Genomic DNA, 13,065 nt, shown 5'->3' on the forward strand with positions numbered 1-13,065 from the left:
CTAATTAAAAGGATAATCACTCTTAATGCCTATCCAAATTCCACTTGGAAGCGAAACAGCGCTCGAGGTGTCGCGAGGTCGACGCCGCTCCTCGAGCCTGGATTTCTTCTACTTCTTTATCGTTGTCAGACCTTAATCCGTGACATTTTTAGCAGGCTAAAGTACAATCTCCGTCGTCCAGTGGACCCAGCACGAATCCTTTCCTCAGCTCGCCCACTAACAACGCTAATCAACCCATTGTGGACCTCTTCGGAGCGGCACCTGCGACGGACGGACAGGTATGGCTAGAGAACTTGAATTAATTAACATGGATGTCTTTGGGTCTTTGGAGTTTAAGGGTAGTACATAGGTACTGGTAGACTGATAATTATTATTTTTTTTTTCTTTACCTTCATTACAGTCACAGAAAGCATCCGATGATCTGCTGCAGCTGGCCGGCAATCCGTTCGCGGACATGTTTGGTGGACCGCAACCGACTGCTGCCCAGCCTGCCGCGGCCCAGAACAACATGTGGATGACCAACGGTAATGGTAAATGCAAATCTCGTTCGTTCCTTTCTCTTTGGTTCGAGGAGTTCACCGAGGCTGCGTGAACCTGGAGTATCCAGTTCCGGCACTAACAAAATTAACAGGCTCATTGGAATGTTTCCGTGATGTAGACGTTGTGTCATGTTGAGTTCTTTGATTTTTCCACTCTAATGAATTCTCTGACGTTAAGAAAATTCAGAGCCTCCCAGAACCTCCAGAAACGTTAAAATGGTAATTCTCGGAATTTATTTATTTTTTAACAGCTCTGGTTTTTGAAATAAAAAAATGGCACGAACAAAACTCAACATGGCGTAGACGTCTACATCACAGAAACATTCCAATTAGCCTGTTAATTTTGCTTCTGCCTCAAACTCCAGGTTCCGTTGCTCCGTTGGCGACTTTGCGGTCTTTTATGATTTCGTTGGGTTCCGTTTTTAGGTTACTTTATTTTCTTTTTGTAGGTTTCGCCGCGGCGCCCCCGGCATCTAATAACTTTGTTACAGATAACAACTTCTCGTCCGTCTTCGGTAGCCAGGATCAACAGTCGAGTAAGTGTACCGTCAGGCCGTAAATTATTGGAAGGGGTGTACCGGTGATCTCTTCGAGATCCTGCGCGGCACCGTGTCCTGCTCTTCTTGCACCCTCGCCGGTTCTGCACGGTTATTCCTCGACCACGGGAGTGTCGCGATCTCATCTTGATATCTCTTCTCGACCTAAGTCCGACTAATCCCTCTGCCTACTAACGCGGACGCAACCGCACTAACGGCCTACGACCTAACGAAGAAATCGGCATTGTCTTAACCGAGGGCTTTAACTAACATGTGATTCACGTGAAATGCATCCACCATCGAGGACGTTCACAGCTATCGTGACGTCGTTCTAAAGTGCCCGGTCCTCGGAACCGGACCCAAAATATCGGGTCGTTCCAAAAATTCACGGGGAACTAGGTAGTCTCCAAACATGAATTTTCTTTCTTTTTTTTCTTCATCAAGAAGACCTACCATCTCTCTCCGCCATTTTGGTACCTCCATATAAGCGCGGAATTACTTTAAAAATGTCTTCGCGAGGTTGTGGAGCGACCCGATATGGCGATTGTTAACTTCAATATGAAATTACGAAAAAAACGAGCGGGGGCATCCAAGATCTATGGGAGGACGGTGCCGGGTTTCGAACCCCTCGCGAGTCCCGGATCGGAGGAGAAATAACGCAGCGGGTAACCCTTTCTGCGCAAGCAGCCGCAGGATCGGCCGGGGCCGTGGCGAACCCCTTCGCGTCCGACTTCCCGGGGGCGCAGGCGCCGAACGCGGCCGCCCTGGGCCTGTTCGACCAGGGTGGCGCGCCCTCCGAGGCGGCGGGGGCCCCGGGCAGAGACCCGTTCGGCGCCGGCGGCCAGGGGGCGGCGGATCTCTTTGGGGGCGGCGAGCCGGCAGCGCCGAGGGCCGCGGACGGGGCCGACGGAGACGGTGCCCCGGGCGCGCTCGCCCCCGGGGCAGCGCCCTCCGGGGGCCCGACGCCCGGCAAGTCGAGCGCGACGCCGCCTCCCAGACCGCCGCCTCCCGCGTCGGCCGCGGGCGGCACGCCGCGCGCCGTCTCGCCCGCCGTCGGCGGGGCCCCGGCCCCGGGTCCCACCCCTGCCAAGAGCGCCTTCGACGACCTCAACGATAGCATTCGCATGGCGCTGGGTGGCTCCCCCGCGCGACCGCCTCCCATGGGGCAACATCAACCGCCGCCCCCCGTGCAGCAGCCTCCCGTCCAGCAGGGCTTCGCCGCGTTCGACATGGGGCCCGCCACCCCGGCCTACGCCCTTCCGACCGGGCCCCAGGCCCCGCTCCCGCCCGGCTGCGGCTCCCCGGCCAGGCAGCCTCTGTCAGGTGACGCGAGACCAGCCGAATAGCGAGCTGCATGCCCGGGCGCGAGAGAGACGCCCGAGCCCGAGAAGAGACGTGGACCCCTTCCCCATGACCACCCTCCACCACCTTGGAGAAAACAAAATTTCAACTATTAATACACTTTCAATGAAGCTTCAGATTAACTTCCTCCGGAATCCCCATAAACGGGGATTTTGCAACGCTCGGGTCAGACCCTGACACCAGGATCCCAAAATCCCGGGATGAAGTTCCACTGCTTTGCATGAAAAGAAGAATTTTTGAATACCAAAGTTCCGGGCATTGATTTTTCAATTTCGAGATATGGGGTGTCTCGCTCGGGCGTCTCTAATTGTGTGTATGTACATCGTGTATATATATGTATATATGACGCGGTTAGAGTCTCGTACTCATAGTCGTCGTCATTGTCGTCCTCGGTCAGTCTCGTCGTCGTTGCCATGGTCATCGTAGTCGTTTGTGCGCCCATGTACTCCTTGTTCCCTTCGGCTCATCGTCATCCTCGTCGGTCGTCCCTCCCGGTGCACGGCTTAGTGTTTCGCGTCGTTCTGTGGCCATGTCATCCGAGTACGTGGCTTGCGATGTCCGAGTGTTCCTGACAGCATGGTCGTATTAGAGATGGTCGACCTCGCGCCCGAGGAAGACCCCTTTCCCGGGAGACGATGTTCGAAGTAGGCTAGCAGGGTGCCTGTTTTAGACCTTTGATTTTTCGCTAAGTCGCTCGAAAACGGTAGCGCCGAGTACACTGTTTCCGGTTACGCTTTTCCGGGTCGGTGGGGTCCGTCCACGACGGTGCCTGCAGGTCCCGTCGACCTCTTCCAGGTCTTTTGGGCTGGACAATCGGCATCCTCGTCGACCACCTCTCTTATGCTCTCGGTACCGGTATTTGGTTCCGCTTTTGGGCTTTGGCTGATGTAGGTGTTGCTTAGGTTTTGACGGCTTGGACTCGGTCCTGATGCCCGCCACCACTGTGTCTGGAGCTAATAACGTTTCAGCAGCGGGACAGCCGGTCAACACGGCCAGCACTGGCAAGGTCCTGACCGGCGACCTGGACAGCAGCCTCGCCAGCCTCGCACAGAACCTCACCATCAACAAGAGCGCACAACAAGTCAAGTGAGTACTCCCAGGAACACGGCAATCTCCTCGTATCTACACGAACGACCCCTGATAGTGGCGTTCCATCGACATCCTTTACAGCATCCTTTCGATGTTTCAGGGGCATGCAGTGGAACTCGCCGAAGAACACCGCCAAGACCGGAGGTCCTGCCGGATGGTCGCCGCAGCCGATGGCGGCCACCACGGGAGCTGGTTATCGCCCCATGGTGGGTACCCCCTTACAAGTCGGCCCTAGTTGCTAATTCTTACTTTTAGCGGCACATCTGTATACCCAAACGCTGACTAGAGCGGCCAAAGGTGGTACACCTAACATCGGTACCGGCAGACCCGGTAATGCGACAAGGTTGTACATACACGTCACGCAACGACCCGGGCACACGCACTCACGCCTTCCACGCGACTCGTCCTCCTCGTTCACGCACTAGATCGGAATGTTTGCCCCCTTTTCTCGAGATTCGCTTGACGTCCCCTACTCCGTTAAGGTAAGTGACGACCAGGACCACGCGATGAGCACCTTGCAACTCGATCGCTGATGGTCCCTGGCGAACCGCACTCGCACCCTGAAGAATAGACTCGTCTCCTCGGTGAGAATTGAATTTCGAGGAGGGAATCAGGTTCGACCAAGACGTTGGGTCCTAGTACCTGGTTATATCCCTAGCTCGCATTTAGGACCGATGGGCTGGGTAGAGTCGGTATCGGTTCGTCGTGGAACCACCCTCCGAGTAGCACATCTTACCTCACTTCGAGGCGAACCTAGGGCGACGTTTCTGTTACCGATCAGCCCGTTTAGTTGAGTGATGCATGCATGGCATATGGCATGTTGCCGGCTGTTGCAGGGCCAAGGAATGACGCAGCTTCCTCCGGCTACCACCCTGGGCTTTCCTCCCCAGTCCGCACCACTGGTGAGTGTTTCCCTTTCGTGCACTCTTGCTACTCCGGGGAATTCACTGTCTGCCCGTCTGCCATCTTGAATATCTCTCGGCCCTGAGGGCCCCATAGTGAATTACTCAATCATTCACCCCGGGCAGACCCTGACTTCCGGGAGTTCTCCCTCGAGGTCGAGGAGAAGACTCTTCGAGGCTGCGAATCGAACCGGGACATAGAAAGAAAGAAAGCAGCTTTCGTTTAGCGACCTGCGTGCGTTCCTTTTTTGGCTTCTGCATCCGTGGCCTCTCACCCAGCCACGAACCCCTCTCATATCGATGCATTATTTTCTTTAAGGCTGCCTAAGTGTTTCTTGACAATTAATGCGCACCTACACGTACGAGCACATCTATAGACGGTGTCACACGGTGAACGGGTTAAATTCGACGGCCCGTCGAGCTAAGGAAGTATTGTGCGCATTTGGTGCGCACTCGTGATCAGCTGGTACTCCTGGATCACACATGGCGACATCTAGATCTTAAGGCGTTCCGTAGAAATTTAGAAGGAATTTTTTAAACGTTCCTAGGACGATCCACGTATTGATTATGCACATTAATGCTATCGGCGATGCGATATATCTTGAGTATAGGCTCTAATTCGTGATGCGTTCTGCAAGGTGTCTCCGCGTTGCTGGCGTTATCGCGCCAAGTACACCTCGCAGGTGCAATGTCACGCTTCTCTAAGTCTTTATCAAGTAGTTGGCTACTCTCTATGTATTCATTCATTTAATACATATCGGGAACGTGTATTGTAAATACCTGTTGTCTCTTTCTAATCGTACTAACTGATGTTTAATGATTTCCTCAATTTCTCCGACCCATTAAAGCCTGTACGATCGCAAAACAGTCCTCGTCGTCGTCTGTTAAATTACAAGGGACCTGTAAATAACGTTTATAAGTCCCAGGAAATCGTTGTACAGGCATTAACGAGTCGATTAATCGCGTAGGCTCGCAATCTTTACAGATCACTGTGTATGCACATTCTACTGCTGTACTAATGTCCTTCGATTCACACGTGGACTAGCTCTCTGGGGTGTAACGAAAGAAGACGTCTCTATTTCTCCCTTTTTTTTTTCATGGGAAATTTCTACCCCCTCTTGTTATCAATGTTTATCTGAAATGCACTCGGCAAAATTATCGCCGCTTAATCGAAACGTCGGAATATTTCATTAATCGTGCGCGTCACAACAACCGGGTGAGGATGGGAATTGCATCCTGCGGTGGATTAAATTAAATTAATGAACGCGCGTCATTCGTCCGGGGTTAATTACCGAAAATCTCATCGAGAGGCGGTAAATTAACGGACGATCCGATAGCATTTGATTGGCGGTACAGAATATCGGAGGGATTTTCCCGGTTTAATTTCCGGTGATTTCGAGTCATCTGGCCGGGTTTGAGAATCCTCGTTTTTCATGTTTCGGGGGGTCCTTCGAGTCCTTGGGGTCTCCTTTCCCGAGGACTCTCCCCGGAGAAGCTCCCACTTTTGTACATAAGTCTCATTTCCTGCTCTCTGGTGTCTGTAGGGTATGCAAGGTATGCCAATGGGCATGCAGGGAATGCAGGGCATGCAGGGCATGAGGCCGATGATGGGTGCAATGCCTGGTGCTCCTGCCGCCTCCGGCGGCATGATGGTTGCAGGGGGTGCGGCACCCATCGGTATGGGAGGCGCGAACCCCATGATGGGTGCTCCCCTTCAGCAGCAGCATCCTCAACCCGCCGCTCAGCCGCAGGGCAATGCTGTCCAGCTGGACCCCTTCGGTGCTCTGTGAAGGGACTAGGTATCTATCCACCTTATCGGCGTAGAGGGGACCCGATAGGACGTCCATCCCTTCGAGATCCGCACTCTTCCGCATCCTCTTCAGGATCTGGCGCTTATTTGACGCGCAAGGCACCCCGGATCCCTGTTATCGGGCCGTCTAAAAATTATTTACCATTTTTGCCGTTTGATACTTCACCTCGAAGGAGAGGCCACTTCGCTCGAAGGAGCGTCTCGAATCTTGAACGGCAAAGATGAGATAATGTTTTTTTCTTTTTTTTTCTTTATATGTATATATAAGGACGACTTCTTGATCCCATCGGGCAAACCTTCCGTACACGAGTGCTTCAGTGTGACTAATTGAACCCTCGACTAGGCACCGTCATACTCTCTCGGTGGTTGGTCCGACAAGCTTTGTGCTTTGCCAAGAAATGGCGCTTTCCCCTAGACTTCACCCTGTCCTGATTCTACTTAACAAGTGACATTTCCTTCTCCGGTGTAGATGTGAATACGCTCCTCTAGGTAGCTAATGTTAGGGTAGTTAATGCATATATGCACCGAGGACGTACGTGTATTTTTGGTATGAGTATGTAGCGTGGTGGACCACTTGGTACCAAGGAGGTGCAGGTCCTGAAGACGAGGCTCGTCTGTGAAACCCTTCCTGGTATCAAGTGCAATTCGCGCAGACATTAATTCATAGTTATCCTCTAGCTCCCGCCCCTTGGGGATCAACTTCTGAACGCCATTACTGATCTGTTTCAGGAATTTAATTGGAATTAATCGGACGAAGCACCAATTCTGTAAATACTGTGTAATAATGCCTACGAAAAGCGCCCAGCTATCCTCCGGTCGATCTACGTCATCTCTCCGCCTTAACCCGAAGTGTACCGTCTCCGAGCTCTACATCTCACCATTGTGAATAAGGTCGAAGCCCGCCATCATCGTTTCCACGGCATTCCAGGATGTTGAACACCGCGCCGTTTGCGATTTAACGGCGGTGTAGAGTCTTCACGTAGATGTGTATAAAATTGTATAAGATGGCCCGTAGTGCTTATACAGGATTATATAGATATATATATATAAATATAAATATAAAGTAGGGTCGCGCTAGCAAAGGGATGAAGAAACGCGTCCGAGGACGCCGCGGTCGCCGAGTCGACGTCGCTCGTCGCGACGAGGAGGTCGACGTCGGTCGAGGTCGCCGCGTTCGCGACGACCAGATCGAGATGCTTGCCAAGAGATGTATTCGGGATTTAGGACGTTAAAAAGAGGGACTTCGAGGGGGGTCCGATAGCGTACAGGACCTAGGAGGTCGCCAAGGACTGGAGGACTCGAAAAGGCTTAGCTCGCGACGATCGGCCATTGCGTTTGTTAATATATGCCAAAACCGACAGCAGCACGATTGGACGAGCGATGTGTCGCGTCTTATTTAATTAAGGGAAAACCAGGTCTAACGTGACCGACGTTGTATATTAATTCGTATGGTGAATAACGAAGGGTGGAATCCCTCGGTCGAGAGCCCTACCGAGCGAGGCAACGTGGGTAGCCCATTGTTGAAGTATTATAATATATATATGTACATGTATTTATATATATATATATCTGCATTTATATATATAAATATACGTACAACCGATATTGCATTAACGTATACATACTACATAGTCGTACGGATTTACCCGATCATTAAAACGAGATACGCGTAGGACGAGGAAATTAATAGGTGGTCCCCGTTAATGTTCTGTCGCTGTACTGTTCCGATATATCTTAATTAGATAGTTAACGAATCATGTAAACAAATTAAGGCTACGATACTCATATTATTATGGATGTAACGCGAGTCGAGGAATCGCGATATGTTACTATGGATATAGTTATTACGATACTGTTGCAAGGTCTAATGTGATTTGCTTCGCGTACGCAGCTGGGTCGGTCGGTCGCTCCAAGACTGTCGATCGCGGTTTCAGGCGAGGAGTTTCGACAACGAGCTGGTACTCTTGATTATTCGTAGTTAATTGCTGGCCATGGTATCGATCGCTCGGCGTTCTTCTACTATCAACGGGGGAGGACGCCGTCGAAAAGTACGTTAAGACGCGACAAATCTAGGCTTTAAGGGATCTCGCTCGGCTTGGGCGCAGCTGCGTACTTCTAGCGATCTAAGAGTGTTACGAGAGATTTGCTGTGTACAGGGGTAGAGGGTAGAGGGTCGTAGTTGGGAGGTCGAAGCAGCGTGCTGTGCTAGTCTGTCTAACTCTATATCAAAATGTTACTGGAGTACAACTCGGACGAGCGGTAGACCAAATTGGGAGGGGGCGAGTCTTGCGTTTAGTCGGATTTTTAGCGTCGTCGAGAGTTGATATTCGCCGAGGTCCAATAGCTGACGTTAGAAATGTTCTACGGTTGAACGGAGATATTTCTAGGATTTTCCGGAGAGACGGGGGTGACTCGTCTTTCCTCGCGGTAACCTTGTCTCTTTCGGAACGTCGGCCGCGATCTTCCCACCAGTTGTTTTCTTTTTTTCTACGAGTTTCTAGGTTCTCCTTTCGCGCCTCACTATTTTTGTATTACTGTCCCCCGACGACTGATGCGTTGCAGTTTCTAGCCCTATCTCGAGTACCGAGGGTTTCTCCGGGAAGTCGAAAGTCTTTTCAGGCGGATACCGATCGCCTCCTGGGAGATGTCCTTTTCACTCGGGATTTCGATGCAGGGATTGGAACTGCTAAATGGGGCGATGGAAATGCCCGGCGAAATTTAATCACGGTCCATTATACTAATTTATCTGATTCTGGAATTCACCCTAATCACTTTCCGTTTAAGCGTAATGTATTTATAGTAGACGTTTGGCTGCAACGAAGGCGATCCATTTCGTGATCCCGGAAACCATTTCTGGAGATATCCGAGCGCGTTCGCAGTCGATGGAAAAGATTTATCTTTTACACCTGCCGGCCATTTTGTTTAGCAGTTGCAATCCAGTGTACGTCCCTTAGATTACTTATATTTTGCGTTATACGGATCTGGGGTTCCTTGGTGTGATTGTCAGGAGAAATTAGCTGAGAAAATGGGTAGACCTGTAAGTCGGATGCTGAACGTGAAACGGTACAAGGAATAAGTAACCCCCAGTAGGTTTAGCATAGCAAACGGTTAATGGTGCATTCGTATGGCTACCTGGAGATGTAATATAAATCATAATTTAGCGTTAGGTAGGGAAATGATGTAGTCTCTGTTTAAAACGGCCACTAGAAGCCAGCGGAAAAGACTCGACAACGTCTGCCTCCTGTTAAAGTCCGTCAGCGTATTTTCACCGTGCACGTACGTCTGTACATGACAAACTCATTACGTCACTTATCCGTCATATCGCGTTAAATTAACGACGAGCCGCACCGGTTGGTCAGATATTTTCCGACATGTTGAAGTCGTTGCATATCCGAGATATTATGCCGTCCGGTCGGGACTCTCGACCGGCTAATGGCCAGTTTCAGGTAATACTTGCTATAACATTTGGTCGGGGAACAGATTTATCAATACAACAAAAACGTTGCACCTCGAGATGTCAAGTAACTGTTTTGTGATCCTCTTTGCACTTTAAATTCCGCCTTAAATGGTTCCACATTTACTGCGGTGTAAATTCATACGATATCGTTTAGTGCGACAACAAATCGTGTAACTAAATCTTCGCAATATGATTAGAAGTTAAGAACGAACCAAATGTTTTTTCTTTTTTTTTTTTTCTTTTTCTCGGGAGGTAGGAAATTGAACGATACATGTGTATATATATATATATTTTTTGAATTAATTTTTTACCCTCGGTCGCTACTACGGAGGTCGGGAATTATTAATAATAAGCGGAGAGAAGCTGGTAGCGATTTTCAAATGTCAATGCATGTCATCGATTAATTTCAGCATGAATTAAGTCTTTCATTACCTTTCACGTCTTCCGACAGTTTATCGTCAACCGCTGTCGCTGGAATTTCAAGGCAGTTTATTTGATCTCTCGAGACACATAGGTCCGTATTAATAGATATCTAAACCTACTGGTTATTAAGTGTAACAGGACAATATTACGTGTACTATCCGTATTCTATCGCAAACTACGAAATCTTGTAACCTGTACTCTATAGCGTAATAAGTTACCCCTAGAGACGGATAATAAAATAGAAAATCTATCGGCTAGTCGTGCAACGACCATCGGGAAAGGAAGGGAGCTCGATGATTTCCCCTCGATTTTTCAGTTTACACGTGCGATTTCCTTTTACGAACAGTTCTCCCGACGATTTCCTTTGTTTCTTTTCGGTAATACTATCAGGCGACGAGTCCATTTGGTCCGTTTTCCACGACTAGCTAATCGTGCAGAGCTCCGGGAAAAGCTTCACTGTTAATTAGTTTTAATATCGTACACCGTCTATGCTTGTACATGAATAATATAAATACGAGATGAGACTAATATAAAGGAAGAGATACGATGTCTCGCTATGTATGTGCATACGTGCATACGTACTGCACACTTAATGCTACGCAATACGTGTCTACGTGCGGCCGCCTCGATTCCTTCATAGGGAGTACTGCTCGCGTTAGAAGGTGCAAAATTCGCAAGATATGCTTTCGTGTTATTAATATTACTTTGCGGCCAGGGGGAATACCAAATATCGGGTGTAACGACCGACCTGTCTGAAAGCTCTATGTTAAATTATATGCGACTTAAGAAGCGCGTCAAAGTTATTCCGCGCGAAATCCAAAATGGCGGCGCCCGACCTGCGGATCCAAAATGCCGTCTCGCGAGTTCTATCAAAGATATCTCGCCCGTGACGAAAATTCCTGTTTCTAATTATCAACGCGACTATATATATATATATTAATGAAAAATCGAATTCGAGCATGCAAATAGGGTTTAAAGTTCCAAAATGGCGTGAAAGTCGGCCGCCTCGCTTCAGGCTTTACTTGTCCGCGCTCGGAGGGGAGAGTAATTGTACATTATACATTGCATATTACGTAAGTCGGTAATTATCGAGGCGAGAGATTGTGCTTGAATTATTCGGCGCTTCTCGTTAGCCCGCGACGCGACGTCGTGGATAATGGAATAACGCGTCGCGTTATCACGAGCCCGAGTTACGCCCGATATCTCGTTCCCCCCTGTAATCTGACGGCTCGTTTAGCCATTGCTCGGATGCGTTGAGTTTGCTATGTTTTTGTAAAAAGGAAAATTGTTAGTGTATGCGAGGGCGGGAGTCCCTTACTCCAGTGGGAACGATCGAACGGAAATCGACGTATGTACCGAAAATGGCGCGAGGACGCCACTTGACATTCCAATTCGTCCGTTTTCGAGGCGTATATTGTATTAAGCGGTGCATAAAACGCCGCGCGTCGGAAACGGAAGTTGTGACGAGCGAATCTTCAGGGCCGCCATGACCAATCGGAATTCGGGCTCCGATTGCAATCGACCGCCATTCGATTAATCTCTTTGCATGGCTCCAAGTGCAAATGGCCGAGGGCCTCGAGTTTAATGAGAAATTACATTTTCGCCTGTAATTCTTCCCGACGAGCTGCGTCGCCGTCGGACCCTACCGAAAGGCATACTTATATTAACGATCACGATTATTTACAATTATTTTTTATCATTACCATTAATATTATTCTACGGATACGTTGTAATATTTACTGTGTAGCACATCAATGGCGTTTAATAGAGTATTTATTGAAATCATTTACCACGTTACGGTGAACGTGCCCCGCTGCATTCTCCATTTGCAATGCCAATTGCAACTTTTCCGCAGTTACAGCCTCTCCGTCGCCTCCTTGTCCGCTTTCCTTCCGCGTATAACGAGGTCTGCCCGATTACCTGGTAATTCTAGGATTCATTACGCGGAAAATGCTTTGTTTAAGGGAATGCGTGGAAAGAATCGTAGCTAAGGAGTCGGGTTTAATGATTGAGCGGAGAACGTATTCTCGGGGTCTTCGACTCCGGTACCGCAAGCGGTTGCGGACGCCGCAGCGGCCCTGAAGAGGCCAAAGGTCCAGAGAGTTCAGCCGATCCGCGGAACACTTTCTAGACCGACCGTATCCTCCTCTGTCATTCTCATAAATCTTTCTAGCACGCGAGAGCGGACGCGACTCGATACCAGATATCCTTTCAAAGGAGGCCGTCGTCGGCCCTAAGACGGTCTCGCTCCCGTCTCTCCTTCCCTCTCTTTTTCCCATAAAGAAGACGCACGGGGACCTTTCAAAGACTTCTGCATCGACGATCTCGTATCGGGTACGGATCGAACGCTCTCGGGATGCATATACTTTGTACATAAAAATTATCATCCATTATTTCGGAGGCGCCGCGACTTCGTCTTCGAACCTTCCGTATATTCTCACGATTTTAATTAAGATTTATGTAGCAAAATTGTGAAGCCAAGTTGGGTGTTGAATGTTGCGGGGTATTCTTTCGTAGTCCGTCAACTTTCTTAGCGAAATTTGCGGGACAGATATGTTGAAAATGCCGTGGGAACCTGGTCCTCCGTAAAAAGAAGATGGCGGGTCTAGCTCACGTCTCTCTCGAAACTTATTCATTCTCTCGACTCGTTACGTCCACGTACGCCGCAGACGCACCGAGAACCGCAGAACGGCCTTTTCCATCGTTATTAACCCCGAGATGTACGACCCACGTTCCCGGACAGCTCGCAGCGGATTGGCCGCAAATTGCAGTCCACGCGAAAATTAGGAGTCGGGGCTCCTTAAACGTCCGACCGCGACTTACGTGTGCGGACCACCTACTCGGTGCATCTTCCTGTTTTCTATCTCCCATGTGAAATATACCGACCCCCCACACGGCTCCTTTATGAAAATAGAAAGTAAGAAGTAGGAGATAAAAAAGAGACAGT

General features: G+C 49.5%; 1 protein-coding gene across 1 annotated transcript in view; it reads left to right on the plus strand.

Moving 5' to 3' along the window:
- The window catches only part of LOC105697970 (phosphatidylinositol-binding clathrin assembly protein unc-11), a 37,084-nt gene extending 25,181 nt beyond the window's left edge, over positions 1-11,903 (plus strand). Inside the window, exons 11-19 of the mRNA XM_023434705.1 lie at positions 156-278; positions 401-530; positions 989-1,075; positions 1,760-2,398; positions 3,340-3,523; positions 3,627-3,732; positions 4,363-4,428; positions 5,973-6,227; positions 6,968-11,903. Coding sequence (XP_023290473.1) covers positions 156-278; positions 401-530; positions 989-1,075; positions 1,760-2,398; positions 3,340-3,523; positions 3,627-3,732; positions 4,363-4,428; positions 5,973-6,218 — 1,581 coding nt within the window. The 3' untranslated portion in view covers positions 6,219-6,227; positions 6,968-11,903. The remainder of the gene's footprint in view (positions 1-155; positions 279-400; positions 531-988; positions 1,076-1,759; positions 2,399-3,339; positions 3,524-3,626; positions 3,733-4,362; positions 4,429-5,972; positions 6,228-6,967) is intronic.
- Positions 11,904-13,065: the final 1,162 nt, after the last annotated feature.

Source organism: Orussus abietinus, unplaced genomic scaffold, assembly GCF_000612105.2.
Source record: "Orussus abietinus isolate OABI.00-Male unplaced genomic scaffold, Oabi_2.0 scaffold1, whole genome shotgun sequence".
Lineage (NCBI taxonomy): Eukaryota > Metazoa > Arthropoda > Insecta > Hymenoptera > Orussidae > Orussus > Orussus abietinus.